This window comes from Oreochromis aureus, linkage group 14, assembly GCF_013358895.1.
Source record: "Oreochromis aureus strain Israel breed Guangdong linkage group 14, ZZ_aureus, whole genome shotgun sequence".
Lineage (NCBI taxonomy): Eukaryota > Metazoa > Chordata > Actinopteri > Cichliformes > Cichlidae > Oreochromis > Oreochromis aureus.
The window spans coordinates 26,027,228-26,054,035 of NC_052955.1; the positions used below are offsets into that span (position 1 = coordinate 26,027,228).

The 26,808-nt window shown below is 40.2% G+C and overlaps 1 protein-coding gene across 5 annotated transcripts; it reads left to right on the forward strand.

Annotated features, from left to right (window-relative positions):
- Window positions 1-435: 435 nt before the first annotated feature.
- On the forward strand, window positions 436-22,870 carry igsf5b (immunoglobulin superfamily, member 5b). Of its 5 annotated transcripts, none has more exons than XM_031752712.2 (10): window positions 436-573; window positions 1,553-1,648; window positions 4,683-4,991; window positions 9,244-9,371; window positions 11,141-11,306; window positions 15,585-15,716; window positions 18,834-18,858; window positions 19,407-19,495; window positions 21,418-21,482; window positions 22,061-22,870. In XM_031752712.2, the coding sequence occupies exons 2-10, from the start codon at window positions 1,600-1,602 to the stop codon at window positions 22,169-22,171; spliced, it is 1,074 nt and encodes a 357-aa protein (XP_031608572.1). In that variant the 5' UTR covers window positions 436-573; window positions 1,553-1,599; the 3' UTR covers window positions 22,172-22,870. The 5 variants fall into 5 exon arrangements, with proteins under 5 accessions (XP_031608572.1, XP_031608573.1, XP_039454020.1 ...); XM_031752713.2 differs by lacking the exon at window positions 436-573 and adding an exon at window positions 578-687; XM_039598086.1 differs by lacking the exons at window positions 436-573; window positions 21,418-21,482 and adding an exon at window positions 578-687 and having other exon boundaries at window positions 22,061-22,190.
- The last annotated feature ends 3,938 nt before the right edge of the window (window positions 22,871-26,808 follow it).

Consider the following 26,808-nt stretch of genomic DNA (forward strand, 5'->3'; position numbering starts at 1 on the left):
AATAAATAAACTGATCTGCACATTAGAGTGGGGGAAACTGTAAAAACTAACTAACTGTCAAAACATTTAATACAGTAAAAATTACTGTATTTGCCTGACAACTGTCATGAAATGGGATAATTATGTAGAAGAAAAAGGAAGAAAATATTAATTACAGATGTGTTAGCTCTCTTGATCTGACCAAAAACAAAAGATTCCCCCTTTTATAAAAAAAAGTGATGTATTCATCAAACATTTACAATGTTTGTTACAATGTTACATTTCATCAAACAACCATGAAACATCTACTGAGTTCCAATAAAAATACATCATCCTTTAAATTCAATAATTTGAAAAGGGAGGGACTCTGTAAGGCCCCTGGGATCTGGGGAATTACAATGGGCAATATTTGCAGTCTCTCTCACTGTGTATTTACGTATGTGTGTGTGTGCAGCATGGGCCAAAGTTCCCACTGAATTTGGTAATATTTAACGGGACAGTTTGGGGTGATATGGCTGAGCACCAGGCATGAGGCGGAAATAGAAAACATCGATGACGTTGTTTGCTTCTCATACACAGAAACTCCAGACCAAGGTGAGTGAAATATTACACAGCTGGATTTTTGAAAATGCTGCTTTGGATTGTTTGAGAAAGGAATGGTTAGGAGGCATATGCAGTTCATCGAGTAACTCACGCTGTACCTCAGGGGTAAGATGCTGTTTTTTCTGAGCGTGTAGCGATTGCTGCACCTGTGTTAAAGAGAGCAAAGAGCTTTATCACAGGTTAATTTACAGTTTGTGTAACTCGGGTAGGCTCTGTTTGCATTGATGCCTTTCAATTTAAATAAATTCAGAGTTCACTTCTGTTTAAAAGTGTAAATTCACAGGGTTTGAATCTAACAAACAGACATTTTGTCACATTTTTCTTTTCATCATTTTTTGTGTTGTAGTTCTAAAATTAGCACAGAAAGTACAAACAGTGGAGGCAGATCAGGGCGTTAACAATAAGGAGGAATCTGGCAGTAAACTGAATGCATTTAATTTCTGACCTCAATATTTAACTGTGGAAGGTTCAGGCATTTCTAAGGTGCTGGAAGGAGTTAATAGAATTTGTATTAATATTACCAATAATGCGGTCATGGTTTCCTTCTCTAAGAACCATGGAGTTGTTTACAAAATGTTTCTGCCAAACTATCTAGCAGAGAATTTGAGATATTTTTAAAGCATGAAGAAAGTGTTTGTCCTGCTGCTGGCATGAGAGGAAAAGCCAAATGAGCCTCAAAGTTGTGAGGATTCAACTGCTTAAAACAATGAATATATTTACAAAATTCTGTACGTATCTATCTAGGAGGCATTAAAATATTCACAACAGATGGCAACAGAAAGCTTTAGAAGTAGCATGATCATCAGAATAATGAGGGTTAATCTGCTGGGAACCATGAATGAATGATAAATGTTTTGATATTCCTCTGTGATCAAAAGTGAACCATCGGGATAGTCGTCATGGTTAAAAACATGCAATTATGATTGACCATGCATCCATTACGGGAATAACAGAGTCACTGTTGTTTCAGGATCGTTCTGCTTTGAATGATGGACTGACCGGACTGACTGATCAGTCATGGACACTTTCCCTCTGTTAGTGCTTCTACTGTCATGGAGGACTGAAGGTGAGAGTTCAGCTGAAAACAAGCACAGTTTGTTTGTCTGGGGATGTGACACAGAGACCAGTAATGTGCTCGAATTAACAACTTCATTCATTCCTGTGCTGTGCTTGTTAGCAGCATCCGTCAGATTAAAACTACAGACAATAATTAGAGGGCCTAATGATCTATCTTCACTTCATAATTAATTTTCTTAAGAATGGCTGCCTATCTAGTTAACAATTAGATGTACCCAGTGGTCAGGGGACTTCAGAGTCACTAGTTCATGGTCCCAACAGGAGGAAGCAGAAATTATGCTCATTAGTTTGACATTCTCTCATAACAATGAAAAGAAACTGCTCTGTAGGCTGGCCTAGATATTTCTCAGACCTAATTTCCTAAATGGATGCATAATTCACAACTCGGCACACGGGCTGTAGAAGGTGCAGTTAGCTCACCACAAACAAGTTATACATCACCCCGGGCACTGTGCCATAAACGTCACGTTTCGAGGTTCGCCATTAATATTAATTCCTGTTTTCTTTTACCTCTCAGCTTCGGAAAGCCACAAAACATGCTGGAATTCAACTGTGTTTTTATTTGCATCTTTGTTACTGTGTCTGCGTGATTTTTTTTATAGAAAGATGAAAAACGCGCCCCAACGTTTGGAGCCCAAATGTTTCCTCTGAGAATGTGTTCATCTATTTTAGTCCCAGTTATCTCATCGTTGTTGGTTTTTATATGTAGTTATTGCTAAAATGTTTTACTCCAGTGTTTTCTTATTGTGAGTCCCAATGGACTGGACCTCATTCCCTGACAAACAATGAAATATTTTGGCTACATCTTTATTAGCACGAGACCCTCTTCTTCTTTGGTAGATGCCCCAAATGTTTCTCATTGGTCCAGTGATGTGTTAAAAACCCCCAGAAACTGTCTTCTGAGGTGAAAGCTCAGTTATTTTTGGAGGCTAATGTCTGACTTTTATAACTATCCCACTGACACAGAAACCATCCCAAACCCCCCTCTTCCTTTAACCATATCTTTTCAGTGTCCCTGTTTCTTCCTAACTCAGCGTATCTCTATTTTGTCCACTGTTTACATGTCGACATGTGGACTGTTAAACTTATTAATAAGAAGAATTTGCCAAAGTGACAAACAAAATCAGGGAGTTGTGTTGTTTCTTACTGTCTCGCACTCATTCTCTTTACATGTTACATTTTTTAACAATTTTATCTTCTTGAATCGGTACTTTATCATGGTGGAGGGGTTTGTGTGTCCCAGGGATCCCAGGGAGTATTTTATCAGGGGTCTTTTGCCCCCTGGTAGCGTCTCCAATGGCAAATTGGTTCCTGGGTGAGGGACCAGACAAAGAGTGATTCAAAAGACCCCTATGAGTGAAAAATCTAGGGAACAGTTCACCCTGCCTGGGATAGGACTACTGAGGCCTACTGAGACTAATGACTGGGACATCGAATGTCAGCTCTCTGGTGGAGAAGGAGCCTGAGTTAGTGCGTGTGGTTGAGAAGTACCAGGTAGATATAGTTGGGGCTCACCTTAATGTACAGCTTGGGCTCTGGAACTAGTCTCCTGGAGTTGCCCGTGGTGAGAGGCAGCAGGCTTGGATGGGTATTGTAGTATCCCCCTTGCTTGCGCTCACCTCTCATTCTGAGGGACACTGGGGACATTGAGTCTGAATGCACCATGTTCAGCACCTCAATTGCTGAAGATGCTGTGCTGAGCTGTGATCGCAAGGTGTTTGGTGCCTGTCATGGTGGTAACCTCCAAACCAGATGGTGGGGATGAAGGGAGCCATCAGGCTGAAGAAGTAGGCCAATTGCCTTGGCTGTTCTGTGTCACTGAAATGTTCATGATTTTTATGGACAGAATTTCTATGCGTAGCCAAGTAGCGGCAGGCTTCCCCTTGGGCAGTCTCAGAATCTTTTCTCTGCTTTTTGCAGATGATGTGGTTCTTTTGGCTTCATCAGGTGGTGGCTTTCAGCAGTTCACAGCTGAGTGTGAAGGGGAGGGAATGAGAATCAGCAATTCCAAGTCTGGGGCTATGGTCCTCAGCTCTGGGTCAGAGACGAGTTCCTGCCCCAAGCGGAAGAGTTTAAGTATCTCGGGGTCTTGTTCATGAGTGAGGGGAGAAGGGAGTGGGCGATCGACAGATGGATTGGTGCTGCGGCTGCAGTGCAGATGCTGTACCGGTCCATTGTGGTGAAGAGAGAGCTGAGCGTAAAAGCGAAGTTCTGGATTTACCCGTCGATCTATGTCCCTACCCTTACCTACTGTATGGTCATGAGCTTTGGGTAGCGACCAAAAGAAGAAGATTGCGGATACATCAGAGCAGGCAAAGTTTTTGCCAGTCTTTTATTGTCCAGTTTTTGTATGCTGATATGAATTGTAGCCTCAGTTTTCTGTTGTTAGCAAACATTTTGTCTTGATTTTGTTCTTCAGACAACGTGAATGGACACATTTTTGGTTATTTTGTTTCTTTTTTAATGTTTTAATGTCTTCATCTTGAACTTGTGTTTATCCCCTGAATATGAAATGAAAAAAGAAAAATCTGTTTTTTAGTTGACTAATTAATGAAACCATTTTAAATAATGAACTACCAGTGGGTGATCATGCTGTATATGAACACTGGTTTTGAAAAAGCCAATATGCATCAGGCAAAAAAAGTAAAGCGATTTCTTGGATTACATGATACACAGTGTGTGATGCTTTAGATATTTTGGCAGACAATTTTTCTTGCTCTTGGACTGAGTGAATGTAGTTGCTCCCCATGAATTTAGCCCTTATGTTAAGCTATGCTACACGGCTGCTTGCTGTTTAAGTACGATAGATTTTCTCATGTAACTCTCAGCAAGACAGCCAGTAAGCTTGTTTCCCAAAATGTTCAAATATTTCTTTAAAAGTACTTCAGCGGTGGTAGGAAGTGATGCTCTGGGGATTTGTTTTGTTTGACTTATCTCAAAGATAATTTCAGACAGATTTCTAAATCAAACTTGATGTAAAATAAACTTACAGACAATGTTTTGTTTATGCTCTTTTTTTGCAGTTGAAGCTCAAATAAAACTATTCCCAGAAAACCTGACGGTCCTGAGAGGGGAAAAGGCCAGATTTACCTGCACTCCTTCTAACAGCCAGTGGACTGCTATGATTTGGCTGCTGAATGGTGAGGTAGCACTCACTATCTCTAATGAACATGGTGTCCTGCAATCCCCCGACACGAATCTGAATCTGATGGCTGAAAAAAAGAAAGATGGATGGATGCTTGTCCTGAATAACACAGAGAGACACGACCAGGGAGAAGTGACATGTGATCTCCAGGGCATTGATAGGAAAACAGCGAGGCTGTTTGTACAAGGTCTGTACATTCGTGCGTGTGTGTGTACATTTGTCTGTGGGAGAGTCAGCAGAAAAACTATGTAGGTGCATTTATGGATGCATGCATGCATCTTAGTGTATGTGTGTGTTACCTAGAATCACTGAAGCAAGATAGCAACAAGGTAGGTTTTTTTTTTTTTTTTCGATTGCAGAGAATTTCAAAGGCTTTTGTGAAGTCATTTTCCCTCAAGGATACTCAGTTTCTTGTGAACTAGAGTCTGCAAGTGCATACACACACACACACACACACACACACACACACACACACACACACACACACACACACACACACACACACACACACACACACACACACACACACAGACCAGGCAAAGAAACGAAGCAGATGGTGAAGGCTTTTAAAAACCTTTGCCTCAAAAACAACAGCAAAAGAGTTTTGCCTTCCAACTTTCGCGCCTTAATTAAGACTCTTTTTTTTGTTTTAGTTTGCTTTGAAATGGGAGACTGAAGATTGCACGTTTTCACTTTACCGTAAAAGCAGCTGAACAAGCGCCCAAGAGATCAATAGCAAGGGTGGAGAATCATTAGGGCCAACGTGGTGGAGTGAAGTTGCTCAGGCATGTTTGATGGTCTCTGCATTACTCTGTGTTAATGGCAGCGTGGGCGATGTCGGGGATATGAACTGATTGGCCCCCAGATATAAATACAAGATGGAAATGCTTGGACACTCCATGCCAATCAGAACAGGCAGCAGCAGCGCAGGATTTACAGACAGCTGCAACCAATCTCATCTCCTCTTTATCCCATTTATTGTATACTGTATGGCATGGCATACATCCACAGCATGGATGTATACCATGTTTGCTGAGAACTTTAGATTTAGGACAAGACAAGCATCAGTAAATTTTGTAGACCAAAAAACTACAGCGAAGATAGATCGAACGGATCACAAAACATCTTATGTGGTGTGCACAGAAAGCCATTTTATTTCTGGAAATGAATGATGATTAGATAGATTTAATGGATGGATGGATGATTATTTTCTATCGAAATAACTATAAATTAAAGATCAAAATCAATCACAGTACTATCAAGCTGCTGAAAGGATTAAATCAATTAGGGTCTCATCATCTTACATCACTAATGCACCTACTATCTTTTCATTTCCATTCCCTGCATTGTGGTTAACTGTTGCAATGCAGGGATCTAGTGAAGCACAATAAACATACATTCGAGTGATTAAATATCACTTTACACTGAATGGGAGTCAGTTAATTAAAAAAAGCTGAGACTTCTTAACTTAGAGGGTTCTTTTTGTTCCCAACATGATGGTAAGGAGGCAAAAGGCTTAGCAGGCCTGGGTGTGGTCATGACAGAAAGGGTGTAACGCTTGTGATTTTAACAGTAGTTCTGATACCCCAGAAAGCCGATTCTGTTATTCTGGATGTTGCGTTTTCATTGGGAGAAACAGTTCATCACTCAGTGATATTGAGACTGGATGAGTGATGAAACATTTCTCCCGCTGCAAACGCAACGTCCAGAAGAACAGAATCAGCCGTGTGGTATTTCCTTACCTGGATGATTAAGCATGCATCAAGGTAGTCCTGATGGAGTTGCCGTCTTATTTTGAAAAGTACTGCAGTATCAACCAAAATGTTTTCAAGAGGGATTTTCCTTTTACCATTTACCTTGGGAAAAATACATCTAGCAAGTTATTGTCATTTCTAGCCAGACCAATCACAAACATTTTAATGTCTATACAAATGGGCTGTAAGGCTGGTTGTAGAAGGGGCTTTTTTCCCCCCTTTTACATGAATGGAAGATTGCAGAGGATACTATATTTGTTCTCACCCCAGATTTAAATAAATGTGTATTGTATAGCCACAAATAGTGCTTAAAACAGAAAGTTATTCTATAATAATGCTGGTATTTTAAAGTTATTGTTAATCTCTGGTTTCACTCGTGGACTTTTTCCTGTTAAAAAGCAGTTTTTCATTCCCACTGTCGTCATGGCTCACAGGGGGTCTTCTGATTGTTGGTGGTTCCTCTGTATTATTGTAGGGTCTTTACCCTACAATAGAAAGCACATCGAGGCAACTGATAATGTGATTTGGCGCTTTATGAATAAAGTTATGTCTTATTTAAAAGGCAACAAATTGAAGCTTCACATTTTATTGGAAATATTTGCATTCACTTTGATGGATTGGCCTTATATGCATGGCGACCCAATTCTCCAGGCAGCTAACAGCTGGACAGATGTCTTCTGGTTGTTGCAGTGTGATAGGATAATGAGTGTGTCTGACATGTCCAGTTTGTACCCTGTCTTTTGCCCAGTGACAGGATGGATCTCTTTATTAAAAATTAAAGCTTTTTTGAAGTATTTGTTAGCTTAATGTGTTACTAGAAATGTGGATATTGCTAAGTCTACAACCAGAGTTCAAATTGGCGACTGTTGTGATGGACATAACGTTTCATTTGAGGCTTCAGTGGTCCCTCTGAGCTGCTGATGTCATGATTTCAGGTCAGCTTGCATCAAACAGAATGGCAACTCAGTGAATTCTTCAATACATGCTTCAGTTTATTTGCATCTAAAGTGCGTGCACTTGAACTGAGAGCACAGCTAAAAGAAGAACTGAAAACCCCCCCAACATCTCTGCACAATGCGACAGGAAACAAAACCAATGACCCAATGCCTCCAATATATTATGGAGAGAGCCCCCATTGCTGCCAGTGCCACAAATCCCCACTGACATATGCAGCCATTAACAGCAGTGTGTGGTGAATCAGGCCCTCCAGCCTGGATGCAGAGGATCACTAGGGCCTGACATAGCCTTTGAATTAATTGTGCATCCCGGCACGCCCAGTTAACAGTCAGCAACTCTGCATGTGATTTGTGTGCTGTGGCCTCAAAAGTACGGCCGGAAGACAGACGCAGACTTACAGCGAGGCTGCTTGGCTCTGTTTTTCCCCTCTTATCTTCCACTCTCAAATTGTCCCAAATGAAGATGATGCAAATATAACTACACCCTCTCCCTGCTCTTTCTGTGCTTAGTTCTTATGCTTGGTAAATCACAAATGCAGCGCATCTACGCAAACCCTTCACTCAGGCAACTTAGTGTGGTTGCATGCGCTGTTGACTACGAACGGGGACTGAAGTGAAGGCGAGGCTGCAGAAAAGGAGACATGATAAATCAGAGAAGATAGAAAATGCTTGTGGTAATTGGTCTGTAGAGGCGTAGCAGATATTCTCATTGGAGTAAGCTTATAAACGCGCATAGAGTGTGTACTGTTCATTTAAGACAAATTGCACGGGCACGCTTCAAATCTGCGCGTAGACACATACAAATGATAAAAAGCTTCCTTTAAAACAGCAATTTAGTCTCCCGAGGAACCCTGCTGAAAAATCACTAAAATTACATTTAGCTGAGAGCTCCCTGCTTCACACTACCAGTCTCCCTACAGTGATTAACAAACCATATGAAACCTTATTTCAGGGATCACGTAGGGTGGGGCTTTGTGTGCCGATGCCTTTCTTTTTCTGTTCGGTTGTATCAATCAGCCAAGATCGCCGGAAGCTGCTCATCAATCAGTGCAAATGAGGCTGCTGGTTACCTGCTAACCTTTAGTTGGTGGTGCTGAGATTGTGTAAAAGCGGAACTCCACCATCAGAACGGCTGGTTCAAAGAACAGGAGTGCGTATGGTGCTCATGCCACCAAATCAGGCATCAAATAAAAGCTCCTAGAGGAAAGGGACAGCCAATAATGCGTATAAAATATGTGAGGATTTGAACCTAAATCAACACAGACATGCCATTCGCTCAGACAAAGCACCCAAGTTCCTGCAATTATCTTTCTGTCTGTAGCAATTGTGTGTTGCCTCCACCACCTTTCATTCTGCCTGACAACAGACTTCACATATGAGATACTGTATCTCCCGGGGCTTTAAGTGGCTTATTTGGCTGGCAGGGAAGGAGATGAAGGGGGAAGAAAAGGAGAAGCATTCGTCAGGCAATTGAGAATCGGAGACATGTGATCAATCACCTGGGACGAATGAAATCCATCTTTTGTAAGTGAACAGCCCAGCTGAAGAGGTGATAGCAGAGACGCTTGCATCCAAATAGAAGGATTTCAGAGGAGACTGATGATGGCGCTGAAAGATTCCTACCCACTCACTTACATTCATACATAAGGACATCTACTAAATGTATGTGAAACACAAATAAGGCAGAGTACATCATTCAGGTTTGTGACTGACTGTTTTCTTATTTCAGAAAAGGGCAGTGTGAAAATCCTTGGGAATAACAGGCTGGCTTTTCAGCGAGATTCAGTCCTGTTTGAATGTGAAGCAGCAGGATGGCACCCTGAGCCTGTTCTGAAATGGGAGGTGAATAATAAAGAGGTAAATACACAAAATCAATCAGACAATATCATCACTATCTTATCAAACACCGGAACTAAAACTTGTTTTTCTTACTATTCAGCCTGCAGTATGTCCTGCTATACCCTCAGGCAGTGCAGCCAGTATATCTGATACTATAAAGGGACTGTTAAGTACTTTAGTCTATTTCTTGAGTAATAAAATCGTAGCTACTACATTAACCCTCTGGTCTAGTTATCATTGGTGATGACTGTAACCAGAACTCCAGGCAATCAGAATGAACAAAGGAAATAAACAAATATTCCCATTTTCCCCCCAAAAGTCTGTTTCTTCTCTAAAATATAAAGACTTAAATTCGGGTAGGTTTACGTGACTAATAAACATCACAAACAAATAGTGCCTCAAATGTAGAATTTCAAAAGGGACAAATTAAATCAAAGAAACTCATCAGATTAGATTTCTTCTGTAAAATCCTTCGCAGTCAGTGACTTCCTGAAGTGTTTGACCCATAAACATCTGCAGACCTTGTGCATGAGACCAGATAATGGACTCAATCAAGGATATTTCCCCTTAAAAAGCTCTACAGCGTGTCTTTAGGAAGTGCTGACTGATGAAATGTTGTGCAGTGAGTTCTGATGCATTTGGCCGAACCCGACAACACAAATGCTGTTAGATACATCTGCCCTCATCCTGTTGCTTTTGTCTGCAGTGAATAAATCAATAAATGCCCAGCCACAACACAGCCATCCTTGTGTTCGACTGATCAGACACTATGTGATTACATTTTCTAGTCTATAAAAGGAATCACGCTCCTTGGCCTACCAGGTTATTTGCCATTTTCTAGTTTTTCAACTGATGATTCTTGCAAACCAAACTTACAGACTGAGATCTGAATTCCAGCTTATGGACCCTCTGACTTTCCAGTTGGAAAGACGCGCATGCTCTGAATGAACAGAAATGTGGGACAATAAGGAGGACTTGTGATTAACTTCTTGAATTTTCAATTTATTTACCCCAGTGTTTCCTGTATGCTGTTGTCAAGCCGTTTATATTCTGTCATTTCGATAGTCGTTCGTCTCTGGTGCTGTGTTTTTGTCTGACGTCCCAATGTCTTGTTATCGGATTTAGTTTCAGCTGTGTCTCCCAGGTGTCTCACTCTGCCCCATTCACCCCTCTGTGTATTTATAGTCCCTGTCTCCCTTTTTCTGATCACCTCTGCTCCTAGCCTTGTTGTGTTTCTTTGGATTTAGCAGTTTCTTTTCTGTTTTAGAGTTTTATGGACTTATACTCCAGCTGAATAAAGGTTGTTTTAGTTGTTTGTCACGTTCTGCCTTTGAAGTCCACATTTAGGTCCTTTTCTACACAACATGTCACCGTTAGAGGCCAGAGGCTTTGGCAATGAGTATAGCAGTAGTATATCTGAAAAAGAAAATGGCCTGGAATGAAGTGTCATGGGGTGATAAATGAATAACAATGTGGGAAATGTAAAATGTGAGCATGCAATAGCATTTTACACACTCGGTGTAGTAAAATGTGGCCTCGAAATCTATATCTATAGCTTCTATACATGAGCACTCAGCGAGGCCAAGGTGAAATGCTTAGCCAATCTAGGTTTCCATGTCCCCTAATGCCTAGTATATTTTTGTAAACTTTGAAGATGATCCATAAAAAATAAACAGGTTATATTCAGGGTGCTTACTGAACAAACAAGACTGTAAACATTAAAATTAATAAGCATGTTAAGCTGTAAATAATAATCGTCCTCTCTCTCTTGGGGGAACGGTGCGGAGGTGAGTCCAAGTGAATACAACATCAGCAGTGAAGAGTCGAGGGAGAGCCTCTTCACCGTGACCAGCAACCTCAGTGTGCTGGCAGCAAAAAGTTCTCACGTGGACTGTCTGGCCTCTGTGTCTGCCCTCCCCGAACCACTGAAGAGCACAATCAGTCTAAAAGTGGGTGAGTTACATTAAATAACACACACACACACACACACACACACACACACACACACACACACACACACACACACACACACACACACACACACACACACACACACACACACACACAGCAGATATTCTGAAAATATTCAGGTTTTGTTTTCATTTGAGATTGTTGAGTTTAGACATTTAAAATATTAATTCCACTCTTCCAGTGATGTAAAGAATATGAGCTTTCAATATTCATTCAGATGTGTTCTAGCTCTAAATTTTCTTTTGCCATTAGACATGTTTCAAGCTTTTCAGCTAGTTTCCAGATTCTTCTGTGTGAATTTCAGTTCTGCACTTTGGCTGTCAGGTGGATGATTTGGCGTGTTTCAGCCCATAAAACAAGTTTTTTTTTTTTTGTTACCAAAGATTTCAGCAATTATAAAAATTCAACTCAAACCAGTCACACTGCATTTTCTACAGGAAATGCATTCTCTAGTTTTATATGCCGGTTTCAGTTACTGTCGTTGATATTTTAACAGTTAGAATAAGTTCAAATTCTATTAAAAATATTAAGATCAATATGTGATGTTAAGAACACTTACTGGACTTGTGGAAGTATTTTGAGAATCGTAAGGGACTCTTACAAACATTTAAAAGAAAAAATTTTTTAATCATAGATGGAGACTCATGCAAAAATATTAATGAGGTTTTAAAATTTGATTTCTGTCATGGAGTGCTGTAGCAGGCAGGTTGTAGGACCCAAACACACACGACTCATACGCGGAATGAAACTTGAAGCGGCAGCTTTTGTTGCTGGAAAAACTTTTCATAAGAAATAAACTTCACAAAATACAAACCAAAACATCAAAACTGAAAACTAGAAACTAAACTGGACTCAAGAAACTAAAAACTAAGAAACAACAACTAGGAAAACAAATCGGGAACTATGAACTAGAATTAAGTCAGGAACACGAAGGGAAAAAACACCCAGCCCACTGAGAACTAAAGAAACCCCCAAAACATGAACAACAATAATCAAGGAACTTATTTACATTGACTGGAACACCAATACTGGGTCGCAGATAGTTTTAGTTTCTGTCAGTCAGTTTCTTTTGGTCTGACACAACAACAGCACAGACGTTTAAGTTTTTGGAAGAAACCCTTTTTCTTATTTTTCTTCTTGATATCAAGGTGTTCAGACTTCAGACTGGATTCAGTTTCAGCAAAAGGTTCCTCACAGGGAACATCAGGCACTGGCACACTTTCCAAAAGAGATTCTTCAGCTGGTGGAACATTTACTCACTGAGAGACTGTCAGAAGGACGTTCTTCATTTGAAAGAACATCAGATGTTTCCAGATTTTCAAATGGAGGTCCTTCACTGGGAAGACTATTGGACATTCTCAGACTTTCAAATGGAAATTCTTCATTTGGAAGAACATCAAGAAGACTTGAAGGGGGCTCGAAGATTTTGGATATGTGGATCTTGGCTACATCAGCAATCATCTTCAGCAACACTGGTGCAAAGTTTGCAATGTTTTTAAATAGAATTTCTTGAGGATATTTCTGTCTGATCTCCGTTAGGATGCACCATGGCCTTGGTGACACTCGTGGCGAGTATGCTTAAACTCTGGGAGTCCATGTTCAAGAGGGGGCGAGGAGGAAGCTCCCAGAAGCCCTGCAGGACAGTCCGCAAAGGTTGATTTCTGTCCACCAAAGCAAATATGATTGAAGAGGTTTTTGTAACTTCACTTGTCCAAAAAGCAAATAAAGAGATTAAACAAAGATTTATTGAATGACGGTTTATGCTCTTGAATTAGGAGGAATAAGAAAAGTGACTCTATTGACTGCAATCTGCAATCTACTGACATCTAATGGTGAGATTTTACACACTGTAACTTTAATGATACTTGAAAATACTCCAGGAACTGCACTGCTTGGTCTGAGCCTGAAATATGACTTTTCCTCTCTTTTCCATAAAAAGTTCCCAGTAGGGTTTTTGACTTTGGAGTTGTGGGTTTTTTTTGTTTTTTTTTACACTTTTCTTACACTCTGTACTACACTGTACACTGTGATTACTGTACTTCTAATTTCTGAAAAATTACTCTAAAGTATCTTCTAAAACTTCAAAGTCTATTTGGGCGATTTGGACACGACAATGATTAACTGAAGTATAAAAGTATGCGCTCCAAGGTTCACGTCGGGGTCTTTGGGGTCAGGACTAAATTAGATTTAGTTACTGTCTGTGGCAAATTAATTCATTTTATCACCAGAAATAACAAATATTTCCATAATTAACACACTTCATATTGTGTGACGGCTACAGTCAGAAATCTGCAGGGATGTCTCACGTGCTCACTGCAGTTAAAGTAGTGTTATTAAAAATATTAAGACACAAATGGCAGTAATACTTTTTAAAAGGCCTAATGACTAAAACCACATACCTTAGTTACACCTGCTCAACTGCTCATTAAGACAAATATCTAATCAGCCAGTCACATGGCTGCAAATCGGTGTATTTACAGTAGGCATGCAGACATAGTCATGATGACCCTCCGAACGTCAAACTTAGCATCAGAATGGTGCAAAGAAAAGGTGATTGAAGTGACTTTGAACGTGGCATGGCTGTGGGTGCGAAATGGTTTGATCTGAGTATTTCAGAAACTGCTGATCTACTGGGTGGGATTTTCCCACACAACCATCTCTGGAGGTGAAGGACAAAAAGCAAGTAGCAAGCCTGAAAAATCATATCTAAGAGAGTCTTTACTGGACTGTGTGCACAAACAGAAAATACAGATTTTCAGCCTGGTAACCTCACTTACCTTTTTACGCCTTAACCTGCATAACTTGTGTCAACTACATTAATGTATTTGTAAATTAAAAGTTCAATTTACTTGTAGTAAGATGTAATCATGTAAGTGCTGTGCTATCGTACTTCTCAGTTACTGCCTTTAGGGGACACTGAATGTCTATGAGACAGCAACGTTCAGTATTTGTCATTTTTCAGTGACCTCTATCTCTGTGTTTGATCATCAGTCTGCAAAGGCAATGTGTTTTTTTGTACTATGATAAATTTACATCTGTACTCTGCGTACTGCAACAGAGCACTGATCTTTCCTGCCATTTCACATCTACTGTGTTTAGAGTGCAATATAAGATTTTGCATTTATATTATGTTCCATACTTGAGCTTTTTGGAGACTTTTATGTTGTTAGGCAGGATCATGGAATCACACTGAATTTTAGGTGTTCAAAATACAAAGTGACTGCTTTTCATTTAAACAAATAATTAAAAACATTCTGATGAAGAGCCACTGAAGGAGGTTTTTGGAGTAACTCTCAGCAGTAATTTGTACATGAAATAGTTAGTAGACGTGTTAATAACCCTATGAAAAAACCTTTAGTTCTATTCAGGTACAGAGCCATAATTTAGGCTGCAGGAAACACTTTTATTCAAATACAGTTTATTGTCAAAATGTTCAGTGACTGCCCTTTTACAACTTACCCATCATAAAGTGACCACAAATATTTTAGAACCAATTCACTGTTTTTTTAAACCCCCACTAAAACACATTAAATAATTGAATAAAATAAAACTCACAAATTACTTAAAGATTTAAAACAATTTTACCTGTTCAATTGATGCCAGTTCGGCTCTTTCTCTGCATGTCACTTACTAGCTGATATGAACACATGCGCGCACACACACACACACACACACACACACACACACACACACACACACACACACACACACGCACACACACACACACACAGTGAGAGTTGTCAGTCGAGCCTCTTTTTGTTCTGTCCTGCTTTAGTTCTTTTTCTTTAGATGTCTTTTTGTTACTTTTTTTAATCTTTCACTCATTGTGTTCCTCACTTTGTTCTCCATGTTTTTTATATCTGTCCCCTTCTCTCTTTTGGGAAGCATGTGAATCATCACTGAGCAATATTCTAGATGTGGAGAGTGGTACAGAAAAAGGGCTGCCAAGTCAGTGCTGCATGAGTCTGCATCGCCGGGTGCTGATGTTACAAACCTCTCTCCGAGGCCCAAAGCTTCAAAATACAAACGCATTTATAATCTTAGCATTTTCAATTTGTTCTCGCTGTTGTAACAACTTCTCAGAGCAGCTTCCCTCTGCACACACCCTCATGACTGTACTACAAATTAAACCAGGAAATTAAACAGTTTTCTATCCACCAAGTCTGCAAATCTGCAGATGAGCTGCAATGTGAAAAAGCAGACAAAACAGAAACACTGCTTTCATTTTCTTTACTAAACAATGTGACCTTCTCTCCTCAGTCGCAGAGGTGTTGGAGGAAGAAGGCTACTGCACAGTCCCACTGGCGATAACTGCCTCCCTCTCTGGTTTTCTGGTGCTCCTCCTGCTCTGCATCTGCACTGTCCTCTGCTACAGACAAAGGAGACAAGCAAGTAGGCATTTTACCTTAAACTGCTGTCCGTGAACATACATCACACTTTTCCAGTACAGAAACTGTGAGTAAAGTATAATGAAGAAGACGGGTGGATGCATGCTGTGACTCGCCACTGCCCCATGGTGGCCTTCAACAAGGGTACACGGTATTCTTTCTGACAAAAGCAGAACATTTGTTCTCAGCAGAAAGGAAACAGCAGCAGGAAAGGTTATAGAAGTGTGTGTGCATGGCTGCAGAGTGGGAAGACTAAGTGTGATTTTAGTTGGATTAGTGTAGGTAGTAGGTAGGTAGCATTTCTTATAAGAACATCCCTTACACAGTGAAGCGTTCTCACATTTATATCAGCATCAATCGTCAACTATTCAGGTACATGTCTGCACACATAAACAAAGGGACTCACACAGTAACACACAGCCACGAAATGTCGTTCCTAAAAAGGCAATAATTAGACATCTTGAGAAAGCTGGGATATTTATTAGCTTAGAGAACTCCTGGAAACAGAGAAAACAGCCAACCTAAAGGCTAAGTCTGCAGTTGTGGTCAGAAATTAACATACAGTACCCTCACTATGGGCATGAATGTCATGGTACTTTGGGGCCTTTAATGACTTCTTTGAACTGTTCTTTTTCCAGAGTACAATGACTGTGCAGCATACATCTATAATGAATTTTAAAAACAAGATTTTACTATATTTTACTCTACGCAGGGCAAAAAGTGTACATACACCCCCACTAATATTTCCCCCGCTAATATTAAATATCCCGTAGCCATCAACATGCTTTTGGCATAATTCAGGCTGAATATTTGACCCCTTCTCTTGGCAAAACTGGTGGATTGGTGGAGTTTATTTAAATTTGGCAAAAAACTAGCTTTTAAGCATTGTACACAAATTTTCAATGGGGTTTATGTCGGGACTTTGGGAAGCTAATTCCAGAAGCTTAATGTTAGTCTGCTTCATCTATTCCTAAACCAGTTCTGATGTGTGTTTGAGATCATTGTCCTGTTATAACACAAATTTGTGTTAAAGTTTCAGATTTTTAGATGTTAATTCAAAGTGAAGCTAAGTAATCTGCAGGTAGTCCTACTCCTTCATTATTCCATACACTGTGCAATGTAAAACAGCCCCGAACGTGATGCTACCACCACCATGCTTGACATCTAGTACAGTATTCTTAGGTTTGAAAGCCTCAACTTTACTGCTCCAAACTTACCTCTTGTTATTGTAGCCAAATAACTCAATCTTTGGCTTTTCTGATCATAAAACTTTTCTTATTCATGTGGAAAGGTGCAAATTTCAGTCAGGTTTGAAGGTGCTGATTTTGGGCTTCTTTCTTGGTCAGCACCCTCTCAGTCCATGGTGATGTTAAACTTGCTTCGCTGGTGACAGTGTTACTGGTTTTCCAGCAGTTTCCAGTTCATAACAGGCTTAAGCCTTGTGGTTGTTCCTGAACATCCTAACACATTTCCTCTTATCTGAGGGTGAGAGCTTGGGTCTACTTCCAGACTTCACCAACATGGTGACACAGGTGAAGATTTTTACCTTCAGTTGTTTAAACTGATGATCTTGGAGTGTGCATTTGTTCAGAAATAGCTCTCGGAGATCTTCCCAACCCGTGAAAATCTACAATTCTCCTTTTTCTCCTTCACTGAGGTCCTTGGACTTTCCCATTGTTCCCGTTGAGCATTGGTCAGTCTGCTGCATGCTATCGAAAGAAACTACCAAAAATATTCAAACTGATCACTAATAAAAGGCTAATTGGTCTTGTCAAGCTTAAAGACATTGCAAAACTTTCAGCACCACTTATTAAAAGGGAATGTATTTATATATTTGAGCCTGTATGTATATTTTGGCTCTGTGTGGATTATAGAAAATCATGTTATTTAATGTCATTAAATATCTATTTTGTACAATCACTCTATCTTGGAAAAAGAACAATTCAAAGAAATCATAAAAAAAACTAATTACCATGACATTCATGCCCAAGGTGAGTCATGCAAACTTCAGACCACAGTTGTCCAGGCATAATGTTACATCTTCTGTGTTTGATTCTCAGGTTATTGTAGGCAAACTGGATAAATGTGCTTTTTAGGTGGATTTTTTACTTTTGAATAGAGACACCTTTTTATGTGTCGAGCTATTCTGACTGACTGTGCTCTTTGTTTTGATATTTACTGTACAAACAAGAAAGGTTTATCAATCTAATCACACAACTCTTAAGAAAAAAAGTCACCAAGAATACAGTAATTAAAGACTACAGATAACAAAGGCCATCTCTGAGGGGAAGCTCACTCTAGGAGGCAGAGGAGGTCTGTGTGTGTGCGATAAGAAAAAAGTGGCCCTGAGTCACACATTTTAAGTCAGTGGTAATCCCTGTGACTGATTCTGGACCATTGCAAATCGTGGCCATGGTTTGGAGCCAGGGGATTATTATAAAGCAGGTGTGACCTTTCTCGTTTGGCAGTTGATTCTGTACCTGAAACGTCTGATACCTCCTCCGTCATTGTCCTTGCTCCATTCTTTGAAACATCCTTGAGTTAATTCATAAGGATGCTTCTAATGTTAGGGGATGTGGCATGCTTTCGAGTTGCTGAGCTCTTCTCTGAGTAATCCACCTCAGTAGGGACTAATGTATGCTTTGTAATTATGGGGGAGAAATGTAAGGCATCTAGCTCTCAAAGACGTTGGCCAGCGTGACAGCAGGGATTTAAAATATAATGACAAAGACTGGTTCTCTGCCTATAAAGGGAAAGTGAAGCATTTATATCTCACCCGAGGCAAGTGCCATCTGTACCATTGTTACGCTGGTGTTGTTCTCGCCATGGCCAGGAGGACCTTTGGCAAAGGAAACCATGAAGCCATGTTACAAAACTCATTAGCTCCAGCTTTCAGTGCTAAATTGCAGACTGGCTGGAGGCTGTGATATTAGTGCAGAACCCAAACTAATAAACAGCAGGACATTTACAGCTTTCATATTGATGTAGATGCAATGAGCAAGTATAATGTTTCTGTGGTCAATGCAGTGAGAATAATAAAGTTAGCAGCTGATAGCTCATTACAGTAAACGCGATGCCTCTCTCTCTCCCTCTCTCCCTCTTGCTTTTTTTTGCTTTTCAGAAACAAGCCCGCAGGAGGTACTAAGGTGAGATTTAAGAGCTCTTTTGTTATATACAGCAATTTCTAAACCTTAGATCTACTGTGGGACTTTCTTGTGGAGGAAGCAGCTTCTGTAATCAGAGACCTACAGCACAGTCCTGCGTGCACTGAGCTCCATTTATATTTTACATTCGCTATTAAGAATGCATACAGCTTATTTCTGGGAATGAACAGGTTTTCATTGATCATCATTATAAAAGAAAATTGAAGGCACATATTTGAAATTGCACCTTTAAAAAGTAATTATTTTGGTAGTAATTTAACATAATTCGGACTGTCATTAGCTCTTTTAGGAAGCTAACTTATTCAACATTTGTCAGTCTTTTCTAGCTGAAATACACATTCAGAGTTGAGTACTTCAGTCTGATAGTAAAATAAAGTGAAGAATGATGTCGAAGCACTTTATAATGAAAACAGCACAGAGGCCTGTAATATACTGCAGCTTAGCTGGGAAAAGAAAACTGTCTTTTCACAACAGCCTCTGATGATGTGACTCTGCCATAACTCCGCTAAACGTTATCATTTCTATTGCAGGTTTGACCAATCGGTGTTTAGTAGAAGTGTCGATGCTGATGCACCAGGAGGGAAAGTTAACCTGGGATACTCTAGTGAGAGCTCCACAGGTGAGAGTGACCAGCAGATCTTAGCATTCAATTAAAATATTAAGGTCGTTACCATTTGGATATGTTTACAATCACACTGATCTAAACGACTTCAGTGTTTATGTTGCCTTTCGGAGATGTTTCAGCCTAATGTGCTGTGTTCAGTGATCAATTTCTGTATTGACCTTTCCCAGTAAATTACAGCACTGGCGCCTGAGCAGGTTTCATTTTCACATAATAGACTTTTGAAACTTGCATGACTAATTCAAAATAAATCTATAATATAATAAAGTTTTTAATTTCTTCTGTCAAAGTTAGATTATGATCACTTAGCAGTGCAGTTTTATTGCAGAGTGATTTGGCTGCTTTGCCTTTTTCCACAATAACAATGTAGCTTTTCATGTTTGCTGTACTGAATTACAAAATGTAGGTAACATTAGAGTTTGTGAGCCATGTGGGAAGTAAGCCAATAGAAAAAGATATACATGCAGAATTCAAAAGCACAGCTGCATGGTTTGCAAAATGATCATGTGTAATGTAAGTTACACATGATTTGTGGTGGAAGAAGAAAAACAAGAGAAAGCAATCACACTGGCTTTTTACAACAGACATGGTAAAACAAACAAACAAACAAACAAAAAAATCAAAGGTTTTGCTCCCCGGGAAAGGATCTGGTCTGGTCCTGGTCTTAAAATTAGGTCAAAGCAACCTCAGATGACCTATAAAACATGACATTTACACAATTTCATTATTTATTTAACAAAAAAAAATAATAGCAGTGCGTGAAAAACTAAGTAGTAGTATCTTTATTTGCTAAAGATATCAGCACAAACACCTCAAACTAACTGTTGAGCATGATGGTGGAGTGGTGATGATTTGGGTTTGTTTTGCAGCTGCAGGACCCGGGCGCTTTGCAGTTAATGAATAAACCATGAACTCCTAGCTTGTATAAACAAGTTTAGCAGCCAAAACAAAAACTTATCTTTTCCTCTCTGACCTTATCAGTCTCTCATGCTGTGGAAGAATTTTGTCCCACTCTTCTGTACAACAGTGCTTCAGTTCATGGAGGTTTGTGGGAATTTGGTTATGCACAGCTCTCTTAAGGTCCCACTGTGACATTTCAATCACTGAGCTTTGGACTTTGACTGCAACAGTTGTCATCATTGTCCTGTTGATGAGCCAATAATGGCCAAGCTTTAGATGTCGGACAGATGGCCTCACATATGAGTCTAGAATACTTTGGTTTACAGAGAAGTTCATGGTTGACTCGATGACCAGAGGATGCCCAGCTCCTGTTGCTGCAAAAAGCCAATTTACCCACCCTCCACCACTATGCTCAACAGTGTGAATGAGGTGTTTGTGCTGATATGCTGTGTTTCGTGGCATTATGCTTGTTCTGTATATAATGTTTTTCAGTTGCTTCCTTCAGAAGATCGTCTGTCTCCCTCCCACCCTATCCCTACTATCCTCTTCTGTCACACTTTGCATGTCCTCCTGCACTGCATCCATGAATCTCCTCTGTGATCTTCTACTTGTCCTGCCTTCTACATTTGCCAGGCAGGAGGAAAGCTTTAGAATATGAGTACTTTCTTTTACCCTGACTTTACATAAATACACATATAAATTACAAATAAGTCTTTGGGCATGTAAGGTATTTGAAAATAGCTTAACGATGTTTTCTTTAAATTTCAATTAGGTTTTAACCCCTTAATAATTCATAACTACAGTAGGTGGCTCCAGTGCATTCTCAGGCAAACATAATTTGACAGATCTGGGTGTAAAACACCATGATTGTGTGCTACCCATTCCAAACCTCTGAGCCATTAAACCTCCTAAATCCTCCTCTCTCCTACTGAGGTCTCCTTCAGGTCCGAAGTATGCTGTTGCCGCTTGAAGGAGCTGTTAGGTTAGATCAAGCTAAAAAGCTGTTTTTCACTCTGCAGATGCAGTTAACAGTGAGGGAGTCTGGGAAACTCGTAGACAGATGGACTTTGTCAGCTTTCGCAAGGTAAGATAGAAACAGAGAAGGTGGGAGGGATAGGAGTCAGAGAAACAGAGATGAACTGGAGCTGAATAATTCGGCCAGTTATTCTGCAGCTGGACGTCATGCCACATCATTCCCTGTTACTAAGAGCGTGAGGGAAATGCACTCTTGCACCTCTGCTGGCCTCCCATCATGCAGATTAATCTTAACAGATTACTGCATTAACCAGTAATAATGACACTATTGTTAGTTAACAGGACACTCCTAAGCGCATCTGTCATCACCCTCATTGTCTTAATGTATCATAAATGATGATCTACAGATGTATAGAGCAGACCCTTCCAATGTATCCTCCACCTTGGTCTTGTCAATACTGTAATTGCACCTCAGAAGACTTGGTATAGACTAACTGACATGCAAGTTGTCTTGCTGTTTATATGTCTCCTGTTGGTCATTAATGAATGACTGGTTCCTATTAGTTTAAGGCAGTAGTTTTCTTCTAGGTGTTTTCACATCAGAGGTACCTCTGATGTTGTTCTTCTACTCTGCTCAGAAATGTTGTAGTTTTGTTCAGTAAAACCTAAACTTTGATGGTTCTCCAGGTCCCTGATGTCGTGTCCTCCAGCAGCTTTTCTACACAAAGTGAGAGCCAGGCCAACACGTGTCCCCCAGAGGATGGCTGCAAGAATGTCCGGAGAATCACCACTGTTTGAATATCAATGTTATGTTTTGTTTGTATGACTTTTGTATAAGTATTCACATTTTTATAAAGCTAAAAGCTAAGGGTATATGTTTTTGAACTACAAGTATCTAACACAATCATTTAGCAAAAAAGAAAAATCACTCTCTGGACACTTTATTAGTTACTCCTAGAGTCAGAATGATGTGTCATCCTGCTGGAAGAAAAGATGGGTACACTGTGGTCATAAAGGGTTTGACATGGTCAGTAACAATACTCACGTAGGCTGTGGTGTTTACCAGGGGGCCCAGAATGAGCCAAGAAAATATTCCCCACAAGTGGCACCTGGTGTGGGTTTCTGCTGCTGTAGCCCGTCTGCTTCAAAGTTTGACATATTGTGCATTCAGAGATTCTCTTCTGCATACCTTGGTTGTAACCAGTGGTTATTTGACTTACTGTTGCTCACTGAATATTGTCTTTCTCAGACCATTCACACTAAGGCTTAAAGGTGGTTGTGTGAGTAAATCCCAGTAGCAGCAGTTTCTGAAATACTCAGAGCAACCAGTCCGGTTCAGAGTTACTTAAATCACCTTTCATACCCATTCTGAAGTTCAGGGGGCTGTCAACCATGTCTACATGTCTATATAAAGTGCTGCCATGTGATTGGCTAATTATATATTTGCATTAATAAGCAGATGAACATATAAACCTAATGAAGTGACCAGCGAATGTATGCTGTGATGACTTTTCTCATTTAATTTTAATGAAACCACGATATCTCAACAACACATTGTATATTTTTACATTTTTTTCAAAAAACTGTATTATTACATATTAAAATATTTTTGGCCAATCACTGAATCCTTGAATTTACAGTCATAGTGATTTGGACCAGCATGCAGGATAACCCACAGTAAACATTTTCATACAGAGTAATGAGCATTAAAAAGAAACTTCATCTGGCAGCGTTGCTATGGAGAAGTCAAATGGACCCTTTGAGACAGCTGCTCGGATGCTCAGACAGATTTTAAGCAACTTAAAAGGCATTAGAGTCAAAGTTTAACCAGGACATCAGTCTGTAAAAGCTGGTGGATGTTTGATTTTATACAAGGTTTAAAGTGATGCTGTGAACACAGTCATGAAAAGGAAAAAGTGCTGACGGGCGCTGCAAAGAGAAAAATACCGATGGTGAGATTCTTTAGTACTACATGGGTGATATAACATTTGCATTCTATAACAATAAAAGACGGAGGGGAGGAGAATGGCGGATGCAGAGGTGTATGAATCTGCCAAACACTTTGCAGAGTGTCTGGCAGTTTAATTGTCCTGCTGATACTCATGTGTTGTGTGCCACATTTCAGAAACCATATATACAGTAAATAAAATGGTCTTGATTCAGTCATTCACCACATGAAGCCATGATCCAATAAAATAATGTTATTATATATGACATAAAATCTGCACCAATCAAAAGTAAGGCTTTTCTAAAGTATTTATGCATCATTTGTCACCTCTCACAATTGCAAAGGCCTTGAAAGGAACACGGAAGCATGAAATCAGCAGCTTATGTTTTGTCGAATGAGAAATGCTTTTTCATTTCACAGAAGGCCAATACGTTCTGTCAAGACCTCTAAGCTTTAGATTTGATTTATCTCTGCTGGCAACCTTGATTAGCTGAATATGAGTGCTAGTGCAAAGAAACAGAGAGAGAGAATGGGATCCCTGCACATGCAAATGCAGCTGGAAACAAATGCAGTCATTTGCAACACGCTTGAATCGCTTCCTGTAATAATAAAGAACGTACAGTGGCACGAAGGAGAATTTGTTTTATTTTTTCGGGGCAAGCAGATTCATTCTTTTGGAAGTAAATGGAGGCTATGCATGTACAGTATATCTATAACAGATGCACAGAAGTTGGCATTTCGCGGAAGTCTCGCCTTGAAATGTCAGTTATGTAGTGACAGCATGCATGCTTGCATTATTGAAAGAAGCATGCTGACATAGTTCTCTGCTATTCTTTATCACCAGATGGCTGACACAGATCCTCACTTTGGAAATCACATCTCGCCAGTGAATGTGAAGAAAGTGTTTGTCCTCCCTCTCTCCTGCTATGCTTTCATCATTTCTGCCTTCTGTTTTCTCGCACCGATCGCCCGGCATTGAAGCGACAGGCTATTAAATAAATTAGGTTTCCTCCAGCAGGCTTGACAAAGGCAGCGGCAAAATGAGAGGCCTATTACATGACCCGCTTTAGTGTTTTGTTTTCGAGCTTAACCTTACCCTTCCCTGGGGTTTACTTAGAGCACTCCATGGGTGTCAGTTACGGTTTGTGAAATGGTCTGGCGGGTATCATTTGTGGGCATCGAAAGCTCACAGAGCCAGCCGCTGCTTGCCTTTCCTGGAGAAAAGCTCTGACAAGGTACCTGCACTCATATCCGGAGCCATTTTCTGCAGTGCTCGTCAACTCATTTGACATCTGTCCTGCTTCTCCTCCTGCGTAACACTACAGTTCCACTGCACATGCTCGGTCCCTGGTGCCGCTTTGGAAACCAGGTTGTTACGTCAGTCAGTACAGCAGGTATCTCCGTCTTGCCAGCGTGCATCAGAGAAAATTACTGAGTGGAACACAACCATCGGGGACAACCAGAGAGGAGTCTGCTGCTATGGTGCTGCTCCCCAGCTACCTCAATGGTTTTCTGTTTGGCAATTAGCAAGAAGCCACTACACCCTCCTATTTTTGGTGTGTAGATAAATAAATGGAAACTTTGGTTAATGGCCCTCCAGAGTACAACGTGTTGTCTCCAGTGGCTTGTTATATAGTACTTTCCACTTCCTGTTCGTCAGGGTCCATTAGCAGTCCAGTCACTGATCTGCTGCTGGAAGAGAATTCACCGAGGGGAGCGCATGGAAACCACACATATACAAATACACTGTTAGAGTTTTCTAAAGGCTAAACGCAAGAAAAGACAGTCTGTTTGTTGCCATTATAAATTCTAAGAATGACAAGACCAAGGACTGTCCACCTGTGTGTGGCTCACAAAAACAGAGCAATAATGCATTTTGGTTTATGTATGAAAAGGCAATTTCATAATCAGCTGTGCTCTATGTGTTTAGTATTTATTAGTGCTGTCAGCGTTAAATCTCGTTAAAATGATTTTAACGCCATAACCGGATTAACACGGCAAATCTCCGTTAGCGAGTTAGCGCGGATGGCCCCGTGTGCGGAGCTGCACGCCATCAACGCGTTAGCGTGGTTAGCTCGTTAATGCGTTAGCACCGTGCAGTCCCACGCTGTTATGGCGTTAACGCCATTTTAGCGAGATTAACGCTGACAGCACTAGTATTTATATAACCATTTTCAGGTAGGAATGAATGAATATTTGGTTTAGGTTTAGCAGGAGCGGGACACTTGACAACTCAAAGCGCTTAATACAACATGCCTCTTTCACCCATCCACACCCAGTTTTCCAGACAGTTGCAAACAGTTTTTTCTACTCCTAACTGATTTATATCAGCTCACACACATTCATACTGTGAGGAACTTGGGGTTCAGTATCTTGCCCAAGGATACTTTGGCATGCAGACTGGAAACTGGAGTATCCTGGGATCAAACCACCAACCTTAGAATAGTAGATGTTCTTCCTCCTGAGCTACAGCTACATGGCCGTAATTTTTTGTCAGATGCACATGCAATAAGAAAATATAGAATAAAACCAAATAAATCAACTCATATTTGGGAAAGGCTCACTTTACCAGTCTGTCAACTATAAATTATGACTCCCCACCTCACGTTTGATATACTGGCCACAGGGACTGTGTTATTCTTCCTTCAATATGACTGTGATAATGAAACACGAACCTAGAGAGCACTTCATCGTGAGCTTGATAAATATTTATTCAGCAGACTGCAGTGACACATAAAAGCACTGCCGCTCTAACGTGCTACTGTGCTGACTGACGTGAATTAAATGGACACACTGTAAGGGCAAATTAAGCGGCCGATGTTTTGTTTGGGTTCTTTGGGGCCAGCATGGGTAGAGCGCCATTGATGAATAACTTAACACGTCCACTCATTATTGAAATCCAATGCTTTTAAAAGCATCATGGCATGGGGCTTCTACTAAATTAAAGGCCTTTAAAAGTTACTTAGTGCCACCGTATAATGTGTCCAGAGACAAAAAGCAAGTGAGGATAAAATCCTGAAGCAACCTTGTTAGTACAGGGAGGGTACTCTTTATGAACTGTTCAATGCAATTCAGCAAATCATTGTGTAGAGTGATGATCTCAGTGATCATGCAGAGCAGAAGGTATTTTTAAAAAGTGAAAAATCATGAAAAAATGAATAAATATGACACTTATACACTTTAATTTCTTCTCTTAACTGATTGTTATATATCATATTAATAGAGGATATGAAAAGGTTTGTGTTTGTGACCTGCAGGTTGATTTTCCTGGCTGGCCAGGAATACTTATATAGCAGAAATGGACATGATGTTTAGACTCTCAGGTTTCATTTGAGGGTGTCCACACTCAAACTGGATGAAGGGTTTAGGAGTTTTAGCTCCTTAACATGTGCCAACCACTTTTTAAAATTACCAAAAGTAATTGGACAGTTGGCTTAAAGGCTATTTCATGGGCAGGTATGGGCAATTCCATCATTATGTCATTATC